The 21,429-nt window shown below is 34.8% G+C and overlaps 1 protein-coding gene across 7 annotated transcripts in view; it reads right to left on the bottom strand.

Moving 5' to 3' along the window:
* The window catches only part of ESRRG (estrogen related receptor gamma), a 381,433-nt gene that overhangs the window by 41,382 nt on the left and 318,622 nt on the right, over window positions 1-21,429 (bottom strand). For all 7 annotated transcript variants that reach the window (XM_090135028.1, XM_090135029.1, XM_090135030.1 and 4 more), the window contains 2 exons: window positions 7,136-7,246; window positions 2,504-2,665 (listed from right to left, as the gene is read on the bottom strand). In XM_090135028.1, the coding sequence (XP_089991154.1) occupies window positions 2,504-2,665; window positions 7,136-7,246 (273 nt within the window). The remainder of the gene's footprint in view (window positions 1-2,503; window positions 2,666-7,135; window positions 7,247-21,429) is intronic.

The following is a 21,429-nucleotide window of genomic DNA, read 5'->3' as shown; positions in this document are numbered from 1 at the left end:
AGGCATCAACTGAGCACATGCAATGCAAGTTTAGCAGCACACCATCACTCAAAACAGGCTATAACAGCTCATCACATTTGCCCTTTACCATGTCAAGGCCTTTTGCATTTTGATTTTTGTGATCGAATGCCAGACAACAAGCAGAGATTTTATCACTACCCTCTGTTACCGGAAGGCTTATAAACAGATTGCTTTTTGTGGTAAGTTTTTTTTCCACATCTAAATAATGTCAAGTCAGTAAACTCGCTATGGTTTTCCATGGCAGGTGTGCTGAGTTTACCCTGTAATAAAGACCTGTCTCACGTCAGAAATATTCTTCGACCAGTTCAGACTTTAAATTTGCAAAGCCACTTTAGAGCATCCAATACCATCTTCATGCTAACCAAAGACATCATGTTAAAGCTGCTCAGACTTCTCTCTCTGCTCTTCCTACCTCTCCAGCCAAACTAAAGCTATGCAACACATCACAAATCAAGCTGACAAAAGTTTCTTCGCAACTGCTACAGACTGTAACCGACTTCTTTGAGAACTGTTCTGTTTTGGCTAAGGTGATGTGGGTATCTTCCAAAGATGAAGCTCAAACTCACCTGTTTAACTCATTTTGACTTAATTTGGGGTGCTTTATTAGCAAGCAGTGTAAGACAAAGTAGCTAGTATAATATAGAGTGATGTTTAAATTAGTTTACAATTTGCTTGGGCTCATCTAGAACTGCTCTGAACAAAGCCATTCAGAAATGTCAGCTGTGTTCCTAACCACTGTAACAAATTGTTGCCTGAACGCTGCACACCTAATGACTTCAAATTAGCTTCACTGCGATATTGCCTGACAGTTCGTTACGACTGTTAGCAACATAGCTGGCGTATCATGACCAATAAATTGGTTTCACTGTGGGCTGGGAAAGGGACTTCCATCAATTTGATTAAAGAAATTACTGTAGCATTCAAAGCATAAAGACAAACTAGTTTAAGGAGACAGAAATAAGTTAACTGTACCAGAAAAACACTGCTTGTGATACAAAAGCTTGTTTATACACCACTTACAGCAGAGAATGACTAAATTTCAACAGTGTGGCCTACAGACTATTTTACAATCTGTAGGCTGTTGTCTTTTCATCTAAAGCTAAATAAGTTTCCATAAACATACGCATTATTTTATTATTACTATTTGTTAGTGTCTCATTTATCAGAGATTACTCAGAAGCACCTATCAGAACACCTGAGGTCTTGACTGCTTGTCATAAAGGAAAAACACAGTAACCCAAAACCCAAGAAGAGCCAATCCTTACCTAATATTTGTTCAATGATAAATATCAGGGAATTCTAGAAAGAGGTAAAAAACTAGAGTATAGACACTGTGTGTTCTATCTGTATGAAGAAGACTCAATGCTCTCACTTTTGTTTCTACTAATAACAGATGAGTATTTCTCTGTAATTTCTTTTGATGTTAACAATAAAATACATTTAGCTATAATAAACAGATGACTGGCTGCACTATTTACTCTTTAAGTAATCTTAGGTATCCCAAAAGCATGTTGAAAATGAGGAAGTTGTATTACTCAAAGGAATTAAAGAAAATCAGTTCTTATTCTCTATAGGCTTCATTACTGAAATTAGAAAACCAATAAGCTGATGAAAACACAAACATGCCCACTTATCTGCTTGACTGGAAAAATACCATCAGAAAAAAAAAAAAAGAGACTATTTTCTGTGCTACTTTGCCATTTGTGGAAGGCGTCAGACTGAGAATCCTGGATACTCCCTACAAACTTGTTTATTTACCCTCAGAAGAGATACAAATACCTCTGCATTGATGGAAAACATAACCCAAATATTACCTGAAGAAATCACTGATCTTGCAAGAGACTACTGTTGATGACTCTGCTTTCCTAACCAGGTAGCTTTACAAACATCAGCATGTAGAGAACCCAGTCCATTTCATGCAGACAAAGGAATGGCCAAGCTATTGGAAGATATCTTTTGGTACAATTCAGTTACTTCTATTGAACTGTTGATACAAACCAGATCTCACACTAGCTAATTTAAGGAAGAGCAATTCCTCTGTGCCATGCCAAAACAAAACTGACTTTTTGCAGTTCCTCTGGTCAGTGTAAGGAAGCATAGTCTTTGTAAAAGATGAGCTAGATTTACATTTGACTCCTGCTGAATTAGATGATGACTTCAGAGTGCCTATACTACTCTTCATATCAGGCTCCGGTAGAAAGTTTATGTCAATAAAAATAACATATGAAAGAAAAAAAACCTGACTCACTAAGTGGCATGTAAAAATTGCAATTGTGGTAACACTCATAGCAAGAATAATACCATTTCCAAGCTAAGATATAATATCATCTAACCTATGTCCTACGTGAATAATCTGGAGCCTTAAGAAAATTTTATGCATTGTACTGGGAGAACAAATCACTTTTTTTTTTTTTAACCAGAGCATAACAATGGATGTCATGATTTATGTATGTAATTTATTTGCAATAAATACTGTACGTACCTGGAATATGCTTAGCCCATCCAATGATCACCACCAGTTCTCTGTCTGCCAGGTCACAAAGAGTGGTAAGTGCTTTGATGTCACTGTCTGGAACAGTGGGGTCAGGCATCGCATAGATCTTCTCTGGTTCAGCCACCAACAAATGGGAGACAATCTTGTTATCTGTAAAAATGGCCCAGAACAGTACAAGATCACGAGTAGCATCATTCTACTTTTCAAACAGATGGCTCATGTTTCAATGCACATAAGAATTTGTCTTAAGATATGGGACCCAATTAAATGTTATTGCAGTTTCACTGGCTCCAACAAGCAGTTACAGCACAGACAAATCTGATCCATTTACAATGTTTATTGAACTAGACGTGTATGTAAAAATGTAAATTTAATGGAACACAGAAATATGTGATCAACTCCTTCATGCATTAGAATGCATTTTTGACTATGCAAATAGAAAAGTTTTTCCTTTGTCTGATTACCTTCAAAACCAAAATATCCATACCAACAGCATTTGGTATGGTAATTCATAATAAAGTAATAAAATAATTATTTAGTCCGTGAAATTTGCAACTTCTGTCAGTGATTCCAACTGTCATTCTCTGTTTCAGGTGTTCTCATTGAACCACTGTAATAGAAGCAAGCCTAGACTTTCTCAGTGCTTATTATCCTGTATATTGTATGTTATGGGTATTATGCCTGCTAAAATACTGGTAATGAACCTGTCCTCATTAGGGCCTAATCCTGTGAGAAAAGTGGGTATAGTCAAATACTTGCTTTTCAGCAATGCACACATATTTAGAATCATGTATAAAATCAGCTTCTTTAAGTACAAATGTATAAATATTTAAAAATAGAGTGATGATTTCTCACTTCCAGTTGGGAAAATCTAATAAAAGCAATGAGATTGAAGAGTGCAAAACTAGGTAGAAAAAAGAACAGATTTAGATCCTACCTTTGAAAACTGTTGTTGTGCAAAGAATGATACTTTGTCATATACATACATGTATTATCTTTTATCTAGATATCATTTTAATTCATGTGTTTAAAATTTACTTTTCATCCACATGAATCATAATTTTTTTTTTTTTTAATAAACAATTAAGTTATAAGTAAAACTGAAAGCAAAGAGTGGAAAAGCCTGGGAGATTTACAGCATAGGGTTGCCATTCTATACTAAGAGAAACAAAAAACGAGCATTATAGCCACATACAGCCACAATGGAAATATCTTGTCATCATGCAGGAGCCTGAATTGTCACTCTGAGAGAACAGAACTGAAAAATGGGAAAATTAACTAATTCATCAAGCCTCCTAATGCAGCACAGATTATTTTAATTCCAAATATATTTACTTTTTTTTTTTTTTTTAAACCTTTTTATGGTATCTTCTGACCTCAATTGCACCACCAGAAATTCAAGCCCAAACAGCACCCTTTAGTGAATTTAAACTAATCGTCTCCTTTCTTATGATAAAGAATAATGGAGCTTGATATAAATGAGATTCCACTGGGAGAAGATACAAAGCACTGCACAGAAAGCTCTTAATATTAGTATTATTTTCCTTTTCTGCACTTAAGTCACAAGCTGGACCACACTGTCCTCCTATGGAGAAATGCAGTGCAAGCTGGCAGGGAAGTGACTTGCCCAGAAGTGTCAGAGGGGCTCCCTATCAGTCCATGACAGATTTCCATAAAACACTCACTTGATTCTGATTTCTGATACTTTATGGCTAGTTTGTGACATAGGCTCCTTGATTCTGATCTACTGTCTCTACAATTTTTGCCTTATTCCAGATTTGTGTGTCAGAAGTTGTGATATATGCTAGCCCTTCATAAAATAAGTACTACATAGAAGAGCCAACTGGAAACCATCACATCAAGCATGTTTTATTACAAGAGGATATATTCATATTTTATAGAAACTATAGGAACTATGCCAACTGAGTAATTCTTGATCTCAATATTCTACTGATTATCAAAGTGATTAATGAGAAATTGTACTCTTATTTAGAGATGACAGATGGTAATTTTTAACTTATATTGGCAAAAAGCCTTTGCATATCTTTTTTTTTTTATTTTTATAAGCAGTCTTTCCTTAGCCTTTTTAGTTTTACACACTGTTCATCATGTTTTTAAGTGAGAAAAAAGTGCTTCGCTCAAAATTCCAGTTTTATATTTTTGCAAAGTAAGATAAAATAATTTTTAAATATCAAAACATAAATTTGAGAATCTCAAGTTTGTTGCTTTTTTAACTAGTGATAAACAAATGACGAAGTACTCATGTTCCTAAGTTCTGTATTTTCCCTATAAACAGAAGCAGTAGCTAAATAACTTTTTTTTTTCTTTTTTAAAACAAGGCTCCACATCAATGGCTTTTTGTAAATGATTCAGTAATATTGTATATTTTGGTTTATGACTCAAAAAATCTCAAAACCTTTTACTTTCACAATCAACAAGATCTACAGACAGGCCATGAGATTTCATGGTGAAGCTGGAAAACAGAATACAGGACACAAAATCTTCCAAACACCTGATCTTTCACTGTGGGGAAAAGAACTACATGTACTGAAGCATGCGGTAGTATACGACATCGGAAAATTCTGAATGAACTCAGAAAGCCCCATCACTCAGGAAATTGAATAGCCATGAGCACTGTTTCTAGGTAAATCTTATTTAATGTTTCCCTAATTAGAATCAATAGAACCCAATTTTCATTCCCGTGCCTTTGTTATGCACGAACTATCAGTCAGGGTCCAGAAAATCTCCCAGGCTACTTCCACACAAAACCGATTCAACTGTTTCAAGCCTTGACACTTATCTGACAGGATCTGAAAATTAAGTTTTATAAATGTTTGTTACAAAAATGTTTGTAATTAGACAAGATGAGGAAAATGAAGGGAGGCATTCAGATAATGAGTAATGATTTATAAGGAGGTTAGTTTATCTCAGACAAATGGAGCTTACAGAAATTGGTGTAGTTATCGTCTTAGAGGTAATGTAATGCACTACTTTGCAGTAATCTCGGGTTTACAGAGATTCTTGTGTTTCAGCACAAGAGTTTTAACCTCCTTTGTATCAAAGGGCTTGGGGTTGTTTTTTGTTGATTTTTTTCCCTGCTTGGTTTTGGCTTTTTGGTATGCTAGGCTATCAGCATTTCTACTCAATGACAATATCAAGTAAATGAAAAACTGACAATCTGTGCACCCAGGAAAACTAAACCTCTAATGAAATTAAGCATTAGAGTTTATTAAATTTTATTGTATTATCAGAAAGTTTTTATTATAATGTGCAAAATCTGCTTAGTGCAGCCCTAGATTGTATTTACAGAACGGTGGGACAGCTTATGTAGGCTGAGTAGAAGATGCCAGATTGGACAATTGAAGGAATATAATCAGCATAATGTTTTTTGGAAAGGCAAAAGGAAACTATGCCATATGTTCACTTAAGCCTTAATTTTATATAAAACTGGCTGTTTTTTCTTTGACACAGCTAAAATGCCCTTTCACTTACAGTTCAAAGACTGTTTATTTGCTCTCGAGAACCCCATATGCTCAAACGTATTGCACACAGCACTGTCCCCTACTGGGGAACACGTTCTGAAACAAATTCTGTTTTCTATACAGCCAGGTATTTTCAATAGACTAAAATTGATGTGCGTGTTGTCTTTTTCTGTCAGATGCACAGAGGCAGATGGAAATGCAAAAGAAGAAGTATCCTTTCCTTATTTGTCTGGTTTATTTCTCTATTTTTAAGAGCAAATTAACATCTGCAACAGAAGCAACTGGATGTGTGAATTCTGATTTGAATTTGAAGTAAGTTTACAGCCATTGATACAGACCGTATGCCTTTGCAGGCTAACACACGAGCATCTTGCACTACAGCTATAATGCTATTAAATTTACTTCATGGAATTAGTACAGTCGCTACTTGAGTTTATATAAGCTGCAAAGCAAAACCCCTAACTATTTTTAGTTAATCGCAAAGAGGATGGAACTTGTATTTTGGCAATGAGATGATCAGCTCTCTCTCTCTTTTAATTTCAGCCTGGCAAGATAAAATCAAGGACACCATGAAAACAAAACAAAACAATACACACAAAAAACACCATAATGCTTATAAGTGTACTAGAACCCTAACAACCAATCTATGCTTGTTAATAGTGTGGCATATTGCTGTTTTAATCTAATGCTAGGTAATATGTTAATCTATGAGTATAAATTAATGAGGCTCTTAATGTATTTTCATTGGGATGTTGAGCAGTCAAACTCATTTAGTTAGTGAAAACTACAAAAATCACTTTCTTGTGAAATCTGAAACTAGAAGCTTCAATGAACTAATGATCGCAGTATGAACCATTTTATATACTACTGAAAATAAAGATAACACATAAATGTAACATTTGCACTGCATAAACGATACTTTTACACACTTCCACTGGTAAGAATGTTCTGTGTTCGACTCTGCTTGAGAAAGGATGAGCATATTTAAAACAAAGTAGGCTAACAGCCAAATGGCTACTGCATTCATGGTAATATCTTCTGCCCACAATCTTGCCCCAATCAGAAAGAGCCCAGAAAAGAGGGCTACGAGTCAATTACTTGTATTCAAAGAGAAATTTCATTTATCTGGTGTACTCACATGGCTTTTTTGCTGGCTGAACTAGCTGAGGGTTCAGGTATGGGCTATTCTCTGCATCTATTCTGCGCTTGTACTTCTGGCGACCTCCACGTACTCTATCTAGGCGGACACCTACATTGGGAAAATAAGCAAACATGACATTAAATATATTATGAAGATAATTTTAACAAGGCAATCTTCTAATTACTGACTTTCAAGATTTATTTAAAGTGTGTGTTTATTTCAAACAGTAATTTTAGAAGCAAGGAAAAGCAGCACTGCAAGTATTTGAAAGCTCTTTAGATTTTTACACATGCAAGACTAAAGTATGAAACAATTTCCTGTATAGTGAAGACCATTTGTTCATTTTTACATAATATTAATAACAGCTAAGGAGTTTAAGAGTCCATTATGAGAAAGTTTGATCTTAAGTCTTCTTCAGCAGATGCAAAAATTCAAAGCTGTAACAAACACCATGGATATACAAAGCTAACATTACGAAAAGGAAATATAGAGTGAATTAGAACTTCAGAAAAAAATTGGTGCTATATACAGTCTAAAGAAGTCAAAAGCTTCTTGTTTTTAAGTATCGTGGCCAGAGAACATAAAGTAAGTACCTTAGTAAAATAAGAATCTGTATGAGGATTAAAGACCCAAAATGGTTCAAAAGGGTTTGAAAGAAATTGTATAGTGTTCATTTAGATGTCAGCAATAACGAGTTAACACCTGTAGTTTACTTTCAAATTGTTCATTGCTTCAATAAAGCATTCTGGTGCCTGTTTGGTACACAAAGAGAGGCACATGCTTTCCTGAAACAAACTATAAGTGTTCTGATAGACAAAACAAGAAAGGGGGGATAAGATAAGGATGGTGGATCCTACAAAACAGGAAACAGCTCCAGAACTGGCTTGTGGGCTGTGGAGAAGCTACCACCAAAGAAATTACAGTTTATGTGCACAAGAAGACGACAGCAGGGAAACACCTGTCACTACTCTTCCGTTCTGAAAAAATAGAGAATTGACTGGAATTTTGTAGAAAAACTGCAATTTTATCAAACAGCCATGAATCCACTCTCTGACCTGGCATGACACCAACCTGCAAGAGCATACAGTAACTGAAACAAGGAAGATGGCCTTTAATTTTGTACTCTTATACTTGGAGTGAAGGCATTGCACACATGGTGTTTTCGTTTCCATAGAAGAACCATTAATGTATGTGAAGGTGAAACACAGAACTTGGCTTAAGGTCTCAACTAATGCCTGTGACCATAATGCAGTGTACTGGCCATGGTAACAGTGCTCATGCTTTTTGCTCACCAAGACATTTGGTAGTGATCACCTGCACGTCATGGTAAAATTTCATTTAATTCACTGTAGAAGGCTGTGAATTTCTCTCTCCTGACTTACAAATTATATTTCTTATTGTACTTTACCAATTACACTTTTGTGAATAAAATTATGCAAACAATAAAACTAATCAATCACATAACCCTAACAGGTCAATATATAATTATGGAAAAAAAATCTTATTTATAGTATTTATCCTTGTCATCATCAAGCTTTTGACTGGTTGTTGGTCTAGAATATTTGATACAAATTCATAGTGATGCAATAAACACACCATGGTTGTTTTTGATTTGCTTTTAACGTTCTGTTTACAAATTCATGAACTACAACAACACTTTAAAAATCGAAAGTCAAAAACTTTTCAGAGCTACTGATAACTCAGTGTTCTCCATCCTTGAATCAGTAAGTTTGAGCTATATGCAAAGAAAATGACATCCAGGACAAAACACTCCTCTAAAAACAAACAGCAAAAGACCAAGATTTGACAGTAGAATATTCAGAAATAGGCAAGGCATTAGAACAAGACACGTGTGATATTGGTGGGATTACAAAAAAGTCTGCCCAGCATTTGAAGAAAAGTAGATAGAAAATGATTTCTGCATAATTCAGATGCTATCTTTCTTTCTGTTTGGGAACAGATTTCATAGTGATAAAGATGGATAGTACCAGACAGAAGTATGTTTAATCAAAAAGTAATGGAACTGAAGCTTAAATTAAAATAATATAAATCTACCAAGATGAACAATTTTTTTTACCTCCCCTTCATTTGCAGAGATACACATTCAAGCCATTCACATACAGTGAAAGGGAACACAGAAAAATGTCACAAAACTGTATGTAGAACCATGAACTCACCTTTATAGATATATATACTATTAATCACAGCTATATTTTTTAAAAAAAAGAAAAACAATTGGTACTACACAATTTTAAATTACACAAATAAAATATAACCAATTCCAATTTTAAAGTAAAAACATTTTTAAACCAAAAGAAAATAAATTAGAGGTTTATAACCCTTTAATTAAAACTGATAAGGATCTTCTAAGCTTTCCTCTCAAGTAAATTTTTCAACACCAATTTCTGATAATCTAACACATGCTAAGTGGTATGTTACTTCCCAAGAGTCTTCATAGGAGAAACAATACAAGATACTCCTTAATAAAGGACACCAACTTCTCATTTAGTAAAAACTTACTGTAGTTTGGAAGTTAGCAAATTCAAATCCAGAGGTTCCTATATACAGAAGTATATATAGAAGTTACATTTATCTGATCTCAAGATGGTAACAGCTGATGCCTTCTTTATTTAAAAAAAAAAGAAAAAAAAAAAAGCAATTATGTTGAGAAAAGATCTTAATATGGGAGGAGGGGCCTGAGATCTTCATCACAGTTAATTTCTCTAATTCAACACATACTCTTTACTCAGATTATTAAAGAGGATATTGTGGCATCCACCTATAGCACAGGGGGAAGTTAAGTAGACCCCTGACTTTGTTCTGTACGTTACTTGCCAGAAACAGCTCAGAGACAGCAGCTTAGTTCACTCACCCTATCAGTGTCCCCAGCTGTAAAGTGTAATGAAAGGTACCCATCCCATCTGTATAAATTAACAAGCTGAGAATGGGTTGCACTGAGGCACTATCATTACAGTTGTTTAGGGTTAAAATTTCCATTAGTATCACTGAACAAAGTTCCACTGAAGAGAGGACAGCACTAAGCTTCATTTTTAAATTCTTCAGCAGAAAAACAAAATCCCAAATGAGAATAACAAGGCTGACCACACGGAGTCTTATTTTGGTGCTAACAGAAAGAACAGTACTGGTACCATTTATAATGTGACTTCAACAGTCAAGTGCAATACATTCACTTTATGTCTTAGAACAAACACAACTCATCAAGCTCATCTTGGCACAATGGTTGTCAGCTGCTTACCAACACAGAGCAGAATGATACTGAGGACAAATTCTCTAAAGTGAAAGCATCCACAGAGTCTTGCACAGAAAAAATTGGAGACTACCAGCAGAAATGAGCCACCTGCTAGAAATTTCCATCCAAACAAACTTAACACAGGCAAATCTGAACTCTCCATTTTCAACCTTTTTTAAGTTGCCTATTCTTCCCTCACCAATGCTGTTGCATGCTATTATTCCTTTTCTGTACTACTTTTCTCACACTGCCCTGAAGCATTCATTTGTGACAGGTACCCCACTGTGACCAGTATTATATAATCAAAAAGATTGCCCTTGTCCCAACACATCATTCGTTTTGTGATTCACGTTCTCAATATGATAATCATTTCTAACTATCTGTTATTTTTCTACACAGATCTAAGCAGTACTCTGGTTATATCACGTATTCCTTCATAATTTGCCTCTCTTCCTCTAACACAGCACTCTGTATGGAGCATGTATATTCCCATCTCATTTTCTGGGATACACAACTGGGTAAGGTCCATTTTATACAGCTGCTTGTAAGATTTCTATATTGCTTTAAATTTTACATGTAAAATTTTACATTTACTAGTAAGAATAGACTCCAGAAAAATTGCACCTTGCCAAGCATTAGAAGAACATCAGTAGGAGAGGCAAAAAATTAAAATAAAAACCAAGGAGAGATTAGCAGCAAAACTGGAAAGAGCAAGAGGAATTTTAATGGCAGTTTCTGATGTGGCTTTCCTTTGGGCCAAAATCTTGATGGAGTGTTCTGGTTCCATTTGATCACGCTGTGCCTGTTAAGATTGCAGGCTAAGCTTGGGTGAATATTGTAAAATCTGAGTTTCACATATTCACAGAGAAAGGCAAAACCAGCTGATTTCTCCACCATGAGCACAGACAGATGTATTCAGAGATACAAATGCACGGTCATCTAGTTACTCTTGAGACAATTCAGTTATCTCTATAGTTTGGGATTAGATAAATATGAGGCCAGTACATTAACCTTAAAGTCTGAAAGATCTGCAGTGCACTTTAAACCACAAAAGACTTTTCACAGTCTCATGGAAACATAGTTAGTAGCACAGCATAAAGAAAAAGGGCAACACAAGCTATCTTTTCTTCTAGATCTGCATACTTGCTTTGTGTGCTGAATTATAAGGATGCTGGACAGCTTCTGCAATCAGTTTTACAAGGCATTTGGATAATACCATGCACAGGTAAGAATTCACAAGATGTGTAAAATATGTGTCCATTAGGCAGGCAATAGTTTGAAAACAGAGCCCTAAGTCATCAAAGTAGATAAAAGCTATGACTCATGTTAAAGCTTTACCGATCTACAGTTGAATTAACAGCTAGCAGGGGAAGGCTCTAGCATCTTGCCTTCCAATAGCTATCTGCACTATTAAACACATTACTTAGTGTGGCAAAGGAAGTCTAAAAATCATTCTCGTACTTTACATACAGCCAGAATTAAAAAATATTTCTTATTATGGGATTAAAATGGCTGATTTCAAGAGCCATTTTATAAATGGAAAGACAAGACAGTGTTTATTATTTTAATATCTAAGTTACTCTCTGACTTTAAGTTGCATAATTTATCTGTTCCTCCAACAAAAATTTTCAACTGATTTTTATTAGCCAAAACAATTTTCCAGGTTGAAAAATCAAATAAGAAAAATACACTGTAAGATACAGTTTCAAGCTATTTTTTCATTAAAGACTTTGCCCATGTTTAATAAACAAAAATGTCCTTAGGCAACCAAATCTCAGTAATATTTTGGCAAAACTTTTTTTCTTGGAAGCAGGCTCGATTTTGCCATAGAAATTGAAAAAAAAAATTCTCTTACATTAAATCCCAGAAAAGCTTTTGTTTGTTTGTTTGTTTGTTTGACAAAGGAACTGTTAAACGTGTTACTTTACACAGCTCAGTTCTCAACCTCTTTTGAAAAGAACATAAACTTTGCATGAACTAATCATCTACAAGCTGAACTTTTGAGCATTGCTACTGCTGCACTAAAACATAAAAAACGCGCATAAAATCCACTTAGTTTTCCCATGGAAATTAGATTGAGTGTAAATAAATTCTGTTATTTTTTAGCACAAGTAGTTTTCAGTGAAAAATTGTCTATAAATACATATGTTCATGTGAAGAAAATATGGCAAGAAGTGTTTTTTTTAAGAATACTTTGGTTGCTTTCCATTTTTTAATGGTTCCAAAGGAAGTCAAGTATCCTAATCTGTGATACTCACAAATACAAATTAGGTCACATGCAACAGGTGACAAGTTTTAATTGAATGTCTTCTGTCTGCAATTCTGACAAAAGGTGAATGGAAATAAATGAGTCTGGCAAGACAGCCCTGAGCCTTACAATACCCAATATCTCATTATTTTTAAACAGCTATCTATAAACTGATGCTGACAAGCCTTGAACCTTTTATTTCTGTTCAAGAAGAGGTGATTGTGCAGAAAGGGAAAAAAAAAAAAGAAAAAAAAAGAAAGAAAAACAGGACAGCTACTCTTTTGCATTAAACATGCAATTCCCATTATTATCTCTCAAATATTACAGAAGAATATCTTTAACATTTCACATAAGAACTAAAAAAAATAAAATGTTTATTTTCCAGAAGAGATGCACTCAGTTTCAGCTGCCTAGATTTGTTCTTTTGTAAGTTTTATTCTACCAGAACATCAATATAATTATGTTAGATTCATGCTGATTTTAAAGAGACAGAAATTAAAGAGCCACTAAATGAAGGCCTCAAATCCTCCACTTTGTTTTCTTCACTTTTCTGAAGTGATTAAAAGCCTTTGTTGCAGTAAAACAAGCATGTCTGTAAAGAGAGAAGGAAATGCAATTCAGAGCTAAGACTTGGAATACAGAAAACCCTAACATTTCTGATATGAAAACTACTATAATGTAATACTTCTTTCCACATTATCTGTATTACTAATATTCTGTAAGGAAGAAGTATAAAAGCTGCAAAAGATTTATGAATAACTAAGAAAATACTGTTGCTAATTCCACCATAAAATTTCATGTCAATGTGTCCATATGTCATAACCAAACTCTAAAATATTACATGCCTTTTTTTTTTAATTATAAATATGGCATCCTGGGACAAGATATTTAAACAAAGACAATGAATCATCAAGTAGCTACCACAGTTATTACTTCTATTGATTTAAATGTAGTTACACAAGATGCTGTCTTGTTTCAGAACTCAAAATGCAACCAGTTTAATGAGGAGGAGGTTGCAGAGTTGCCATTACTGCATCACACTTGCAATCACTACCTCAAAGTGACAAGAGCAGGCTGGAAAAGGCAGCTTGGCTGATGATTGAAGGAAAGAGTATGAAGGCCAGGAGACACATAGGTAAAAAAATAAGTTTAAGCAAGGCCTTACCAATGCTTGAAGGTCAAAAGCAGGCCTTCATTCTGGATTACACTGGCAAAACTTATAAAGAATTCAAGAGCTATGCTAGTGACAACTCTAATAGAAAAGAAGCCTAACTGAATTTCTGGACCATTTGCTGGAGACTCTCAAGAGAGATGGAAAGATCAAAATGAAATGCATTATAATAATCGGACTGTGAAGTACCACTACCATGAATCAAGATTTCAACATCCCTTTCAGATATAATAATGTACGGTTTCACAATATTTTAATTTTCACTATATTTTAGTTTGTGTCGAAACATTTACATAAAATCACATTAGTCCTGTTGGGACTGAAAAATAGCTTGCTTAGAATACGGTTTTCTATCTAGAAGTAATTTCATTTGACAGGAGCTGATAGAGAGAAAACTAACGGATCTCTGTCATCATACTAGATCTTTGAAAAAGATGTACATTCTGTTCAAATCCTGAAGTTCTTTACCTTAACAAACATTGCCTGAGTTTAGGCTTCTCTCATTTGTCTTTTATTACCCTTTTTTTTCCTTTTGGAACAAAACCTTTCTCATCTTTTGCAAGGAGCAGCCAGTCTCTCTGCACTGAACAGTAAAAGATTATGAGTAAAATTTAGTTTCTAAATTATGCACATCTGGCAATGCAAGAGAGAGTTATCTTCCATTTAAGGTGGCCTTATAGTGCTAGTTGAATTTAAATTGGTCTTAGTACAAAAACCTGTGTTCTCACAGAATTTCAGACTTTTCTAAGACTCTTCATGATTGTATCATTTTGACTTTTTTTTTTTTCTCGTAGCATACCCATAACATTATCTTTGCAATTCTTAACATTTATGTGTTGAGTAATTACGAGCTATACTTTTGGTGATGTACTACGTAATTCTTCCCTGATTTATTTATTTTTATTGTTTTGAATAATAAGAGATTGATTTGCAGAACTTTTTCAATTCTACACCTCATCTTTCATGCATCCCTGAAAGGTACAGCAGAATTCTGAACTTATTTTCTTTTTCTGTTGGCAAATGACATGGCTTTTCTATGCTTTGCAGAAGTTTTTGCTCCTGCCCACATACCACATCTTTCTGTTTCTTACAATTCTCTCTGCTACAGATCAAGTTTAGCAGTTGCCCATACAAGCTCATAAGAGTGAACGCCACATTTTGTGAAAGCAAGGAATTTGAAATTCTGTTTTCTACTACCTGACCAACTTTTCTCTCTTTCCGAGCAATTGCTTACTTTAAAATGGGAAACTTTATCTGGTACTTAGATAGAAAAAACAGTAATCTAAGTACGGGAAGGTACTGACATACCGTATCACAGCATCTTCCTGTGCAGCAATGCTCCTGGCACTGAATCTCAGTATTAATGCTGAAGAACAAACTGAAGCTTTTTGTTTGTTTGTTTCCAGAACAAGCTTTCTAGTGGGTTACTGTGATCACTGTTCAAACAATGAAACTAAAACTTAGTAAAATAACTGGCTAAATGGATATTAAATCAAGACATACAATAGTAAAATAAAGAAAAGAATATGAAATGTCAACACAGCAGAATTTCTTCCTATTTATATTATCTTGCAGTTTAAAGCATTATGTCAAGAGGCAGAAATAAAGAGGGAAGATATTTTCTCTGTATCCGTGAGATCCATGTGTGCATGACAGTTTCAGGAGGTTGCAGGTTAAAACATCCCAGTGTGTAGTGTACAGTTTAATGAGCACTAGGATAAATGCCATTAAGGAATTTAAATTTTTTTTTTCCTCAAAAAAGTTGGGTAGTAGAGTATGTAAAAAACCCTGATAATTTACTCACAAAATTGTATTCAGTAATCAATAGGAAAATAAATTCTTTAGACAAACCCTTTACAAACAGTATTCTGTAAATTCTCATCATGACAATAATAGCTTCAGGAAGTCCTGCTGGAGAATCACAAGAGACTTCCTCTTGCTATAATTCATCTGAAACTTTCTTATGTCCCCACCATTTCCCAGTATTAAGAGATGTAATTGATAAGACCTTGATCATCAGATTTCAGATCTTTACACAGAAGCTACAGACAACAAAGCAATTTTTAGTTCAGAATTCAAAAACTGGCTGCAAAGTTTCTGAAAGTTGGGGAAAATTAGGGTGTTATAATAGTGTTGTATTTCTTTGAGAACAGTGCTTTACCATAGTTCCTCATTTTGAAAATATATTTGTGTCTGCTCATACATTCTTGCATATATAAGAAGTGTTCAGTGTAGTGCCATTAAATCCCCAGTGTATGTTTCAGTAAAACTCATCTGATTTTGAATTCCTGAGTGATCCACTGCAAGTAGCCCCACCAGAATGGATTTCATAAATGGCTTGTACTGAGGCCAAGAATCTCATCCACAGAACTCTTCAGAAGAAATAAGTATTGGTAATTTATACTAAGTATGACAGCATACAAACATTTGCTCCAGCATTGTCCAGAGTACTCAGAATACTAAAGATATCACTGGAGGATCTGATTGAAAGGATATCATCAATTCAATTTGCTTTCCATTTTTAAACAGGTATTTGTATATTTAGGTAACATTACTGGAAAAAAAAAACAAACAAAAAAACATTTTCAAAGGGCACTTTGTCTTTCTTTAACCTTTCCCCTGTTATTCTATGGAGACCAGTATAAAGAAATTGTTCAATTATGAGATCTCAAACATGAAATTGAGTAGAAAGAAACAAAAATAAAATAATTCTTTTCAATCAAGTTTTGATGCTGAAATTGAATAAGGAGCAAAGTGAGAATATTGTTCCTAAGTTTTTTCATTTTATAAGAGAAATACACAGTCAAATCTAAACAGTATGTAAAGGTATTCAAATTGATGGAAAGTCCCAAATTAAAAGATACATATTATTTACACATATACTATATAGTATTTTTTGAATATTCTGACGTGTAGGTTTTTTTTTCTCCAATAAGGGCTGAAATATTCCTATGTATATATATCTTCATAAAAATCCTAAGACTGCATCAGGCTTTGACAGCTCAATCTTGAAAAGCATCAGGATGAATTTTTTAAATTCCTGTAATAGCTGCATATAATTTGCGTTTCATCTTGGTAAAATAATAGGGAAAGCAAAACAAACAAAACAAAAACATAACAAGAAGTTAAAACAGGCAGAGTTTTGTGGACCCAAAGGGGAAAAAAAAAAAAAAAAAAAAAAAAAGCCTAGGTAACTCCTCATTTTGGACATTAATTATTCTTCTGGACTACTAAATACTCAATCCATGCCCAGAGTGTAACTGCATACATTGCATACATCAGCTCATAGGTCCTACCAGCCTCATATCCTGCTACTGCCCAGCACTCCAGAGTGACAGGTTATTCTGGCTGAGGCTTCTACATCTTGTCTCAAGGTAACACGGGAGCAATTAATGGAAAGTTTATTAGTGAGACCAGTTAATTGATGCAACTGCTAGAAGCTCTCAGTACAGAAACATAATGGTTACCTTCACATATTGACTACTCTTTTGTAGTTAGCACTAGAAGTGGATCACAGTTAATGCAGAAAATCCCAGTTAAAAACATAATTATAATGTGCTTGGTGCTTTCCAGTCTTTTTGACTGACCATAATGTTAAGCGCAATTAATGCTATGAGATAAATTGATTTTGCTTTAATAAAACATAATAAATTCTGCCACAATTAGATGACACACTCTGATTATAAAATGCTTTGCTCTAAAATAGAAAACAGTGACGATTTTCTTCTAATCTCACAGGTAATACTCGCTCTTTTGGAAATGGGTTAATAAATTCTAGTTCTCTAAACCAGGCAGTCTGATTTACTGCAAACTTCCCCCATTACAGTTACAGTAGATGTCTATCAAATTGCTTATGAGAACAAATTTATGGAAAATATCCAAGAGTAATGCTTTGTTCTTATTACAATATATGAATATGTATGCAATTTTAGCCAGACTAAATGAACAAAACAAAGCAAAAAGAAAAGGAAAAAAAGGTCAACAAGCGGTGTCAGGAGAATTATTCTTTTCCAGAAGAAGAAACTCCTCGCTGTTAGAAATGCCTTTATACAAAAGATATTTGAGAAAAATATTTTTTGTCTAAATTGTAATGGCAAATGCTATGAAGAAAAAATGTAGAAAGCATGTAAGGGTACATTAACATAAATGACTAGGCAACATAATTATGTGAACAGTGGAGGAAAATAAGAGGATCATAAACATAAGAGGAAATAAAGCATAAAATTTCTTCATCTCTGGAAAATACATAATTATTATAAAAAAAAAGTTTTAAGTTGATAATTCCTGACAAGGATACCCTCTTTAAATTGGCATGTATTTAGCCTTCTGAATGCGGATCTCAATGGGAATATTTGCTGTGCGCAATGCAAAATACATGCATATTTTATTTATCTGCAGGCCATAAAAAGAATATTTACCAAACAGGAGTCTGAGCTCTTCTCACTCAATGCATTGCAAATCTAGCATAATTCTACTGAAGTCAGTAGATTTAGCCAGAGTTACTTCTAAGGAGAGAAAGGGCAAACAATTTATTTTCGTGGACTTGATATTTGTTCTGAACAGTATGCTCCTTTTTGAAGTTTTCTCTCCTATTTCTCTCTCAAAGTTCTCTTCTCCCCCATTAAAGCAGATATACATTGGATTCTTTCTTTCTTTCTTACTTTTTTTCGTTTAAACATGAAACTTACATTTCTACCTGAATTTTCTTCCTGTGATTTGTGTCATCCAGTTTAAAAGATACTATGGCTAAAACAAGAACAGAATTCACTGTAAGAAGACAGCCTTTTAGAAAATACCCTAAGTAAACAAACGCACAAATAGAAACCTAAAGAAGCATTTCAGATTATTTATAACTAGCACCCACAAAACAAATACGTACGATCCTCTCACAAGGATAGTTCTTGAGCAACATCACCGTGAAGCATACATACAAGTCAACCTGAAATTGTATTTGTGACAGACGCTGCAACGTTCAAGGAGAAAAAGTAAACCCTCTCAGTATGATGATGAGAACAGACTTACTGTACTAGCTCACCATAAAATTCAGCAATAATTGAATTGTATTTCATGTTCAGCAGAAACCCAAATTTTCAAGCAGAAAAGAGCCTTGGACAAATTATGACATAGCTTTTTCCACATCCTCCTACATTAAATATGTAGAACCTTCCATCTATTGTTGTAAATGTCCCCCCTGCTATAGTTGAGTTGGCCTTTTTTTTTTTTTTGACTGAAAATGTAATAGTTTTGAATTCTGAAGAATGCTGGTTTTTTGCCTTCAGAAGCAATCATTCCAACACAAGTTTTCCTAATATTATTTTGCTACTTGTACATTCAATTTCTGTTTTGTTTCAGATTTTTTTTTTATTATGCTTTACCTGTCAATATGGTCTATGAGCTAGTTTATATAAGATTTTCTGAACTGAAATAAGATTTGACTTGAAACATAGCTGTACATTTGGTATGATATGATACTCAAAACACTGAAATTCTTTCATCAAGAGAGGTCAATCACAGTTGAAAATATTCATGCAAGGTGGAAATGAGACACATGAAAAATATTTACTTGATATTTACATTATTGCCAAGCGTATCAGAAATGCTCTTGGCATAATCATCATACAGATTTAAGGCTTCTTTAGTTCCTTCGAAAGTCAGATTAAAAAACTAGAATCTATATCTAAAAGAGACATTCACTGGAATTTGTTTTTATTATCCATCCTTCTTTATGTGACCAAAGAAACCAAAAAAAGAAACACATATACCAGTTCTAACTGCATACAAAAGACAGTCAAATTGTTCATGTTCTTGAACAGATGAGTTCACTAGGTGCTATGCATTCACACAAAACACTGTAATTGCTGTCACCTCTGTGATCAGGAAAACAGGGAAAAGCTTAAAAGAAAAGGAAAGAGCACGATCTATACCATGCTGCAGGGAGTCCACGTCCCTTGTCCAGCTAGCTACCAAAGGCTGCTCACGCTTTGCACATCACAAAGTAACTTGAACAAATTACACTACATTGCCTAATGATTAATTGAAGACAAGTGTTAAAGTTCCCTACTCATTCTTTTATACCATCTTACATAGGAAATCTTCAATACAAATATAGGGAACAAAAGACATAAAGGTCTCAAGAGCTGTTGGCAAACAAAGACTGCGTGGTTCAGATTTCAGCGTTTCCCCTCACCCATTCCCCTAAAATCCAAAATTACTTCTATGATTGTCCTTCAAGCAAAACAAATCTGTTCCTCCTTCTTCCTCTTTTAGCTCTTTTTGACCCCACAGCTTTCTCTTTGGATCAGAATTTCCCTCAACAATAGGTTTTGTTTGTTCCAGAAGGTATTTTGATCCCAGGAGTCGATTTTGGATCCATTTTTAGATGTTCTAGTTATTTACTACCAATTTTAATCGGAACTACAAGAGTTCAGAATAATGGTATAAAAATATGCACAGAGTTTTCAACAAAAGAGCAGTGTTTATTACATTACTATAGTGACATAATAAGAAGATCTTGTCTATACTTTGAGAAGAAACTGATTGAAGTAATTCTTTCTTTCCTTCCTCTAAAGCTTAACTTAGTTAACCCATAGAAAAGAAAGGAAGCGACTGCTGAAGAACAAGTCTAAATGACCAGAAAAATTGTGTGTCAGTTATAGGAAAAGTCAATACATTTTCTGGGGATATGGTTTACTGCAAAAAATAAAAATAGAGAGTGATGAGGGTGGATCCCTTGATGAATCATTGAATCATTAAGGTTGGAAAAGAACTCTAAGATCATCTAGTCCAACTGTCCACCCACCACCAATATTTCCCCACTAAACCACGTCCCTTAGTACCACATCTATACATTTCTTGAACACCTCCAGGGGACAGTGACTCAACAGCAGCCTGTTCCAGTGCCTCACCATTCTTTCAGAGAAGATTTCCCTAATATTCAACCTGAGCCTCCCCCAGTACAACTTGAGGCCATTCCCTCTCATCCTACCACTTTTATCCAGGAGAAGAGGCCAACCCCCACCTTGCCACAATCTCCTTTCATGCAGTTAGAGAGAGCAATAAGGTCTCCCTCTGAGACTCCTTTTCTCCAGACTAAATAATCCCAGTTCCCTCAGACAATCTTCATAAGACTCAAGCTTCAGTCCCCTCACCAGCTTCTTTACCCTACTATGCACATGCTCCTGGGCCTCGATGTCTTTCTCGTAGTGAGATGTCCAAAACTGTACACAGTACTTTAAGTATGGCCTTACCAGAGCTGAGTACGGGGGAACAATCTCCTCCCTGGTCCTGCTGGCAGCACTACTTCTGATACAAGCCAGAATGCCATTGGCTTTCTTGATCACCTGGGCACACTGCTGGCTCATGTTCAGGTGAGCATCAGCCAACACCCCAGGTGCTTTTCCTCTGCATGGTCTTCCAGCCACTCTGCCCCAAGCCTGTAGCCTTGCATGGGATTGTTATAATCAAAGTGTAGGACCTGCCTTGTTTTCATTGAATTTCATCCCTTTGGCCTTCTAATGATCTCAATGGTCCTAACAACTGAAGTATTTTCGGATAGTGTTTCTTAAGGTTTTACATGTTTCCCATTTGTTGACATGGGAGATTTATGTGAACATCACACACCT

This window comes from Phasianus colchicus, chromosome 2 (assembly GCF_987193195.1).
Source record: "Phasianus colchicus chromosome 2, bPhaCol1.hap1.1, whole genome shotgun sequence".
NCBI lineage: Eukaryota > Metazoa > Chordata > Aves > Galliformes > Phasianidae > Phasianus > Phasianus colchicus.
This window is presented reverse-complemented; position numbering and strand designations above follow the sequence as displayed.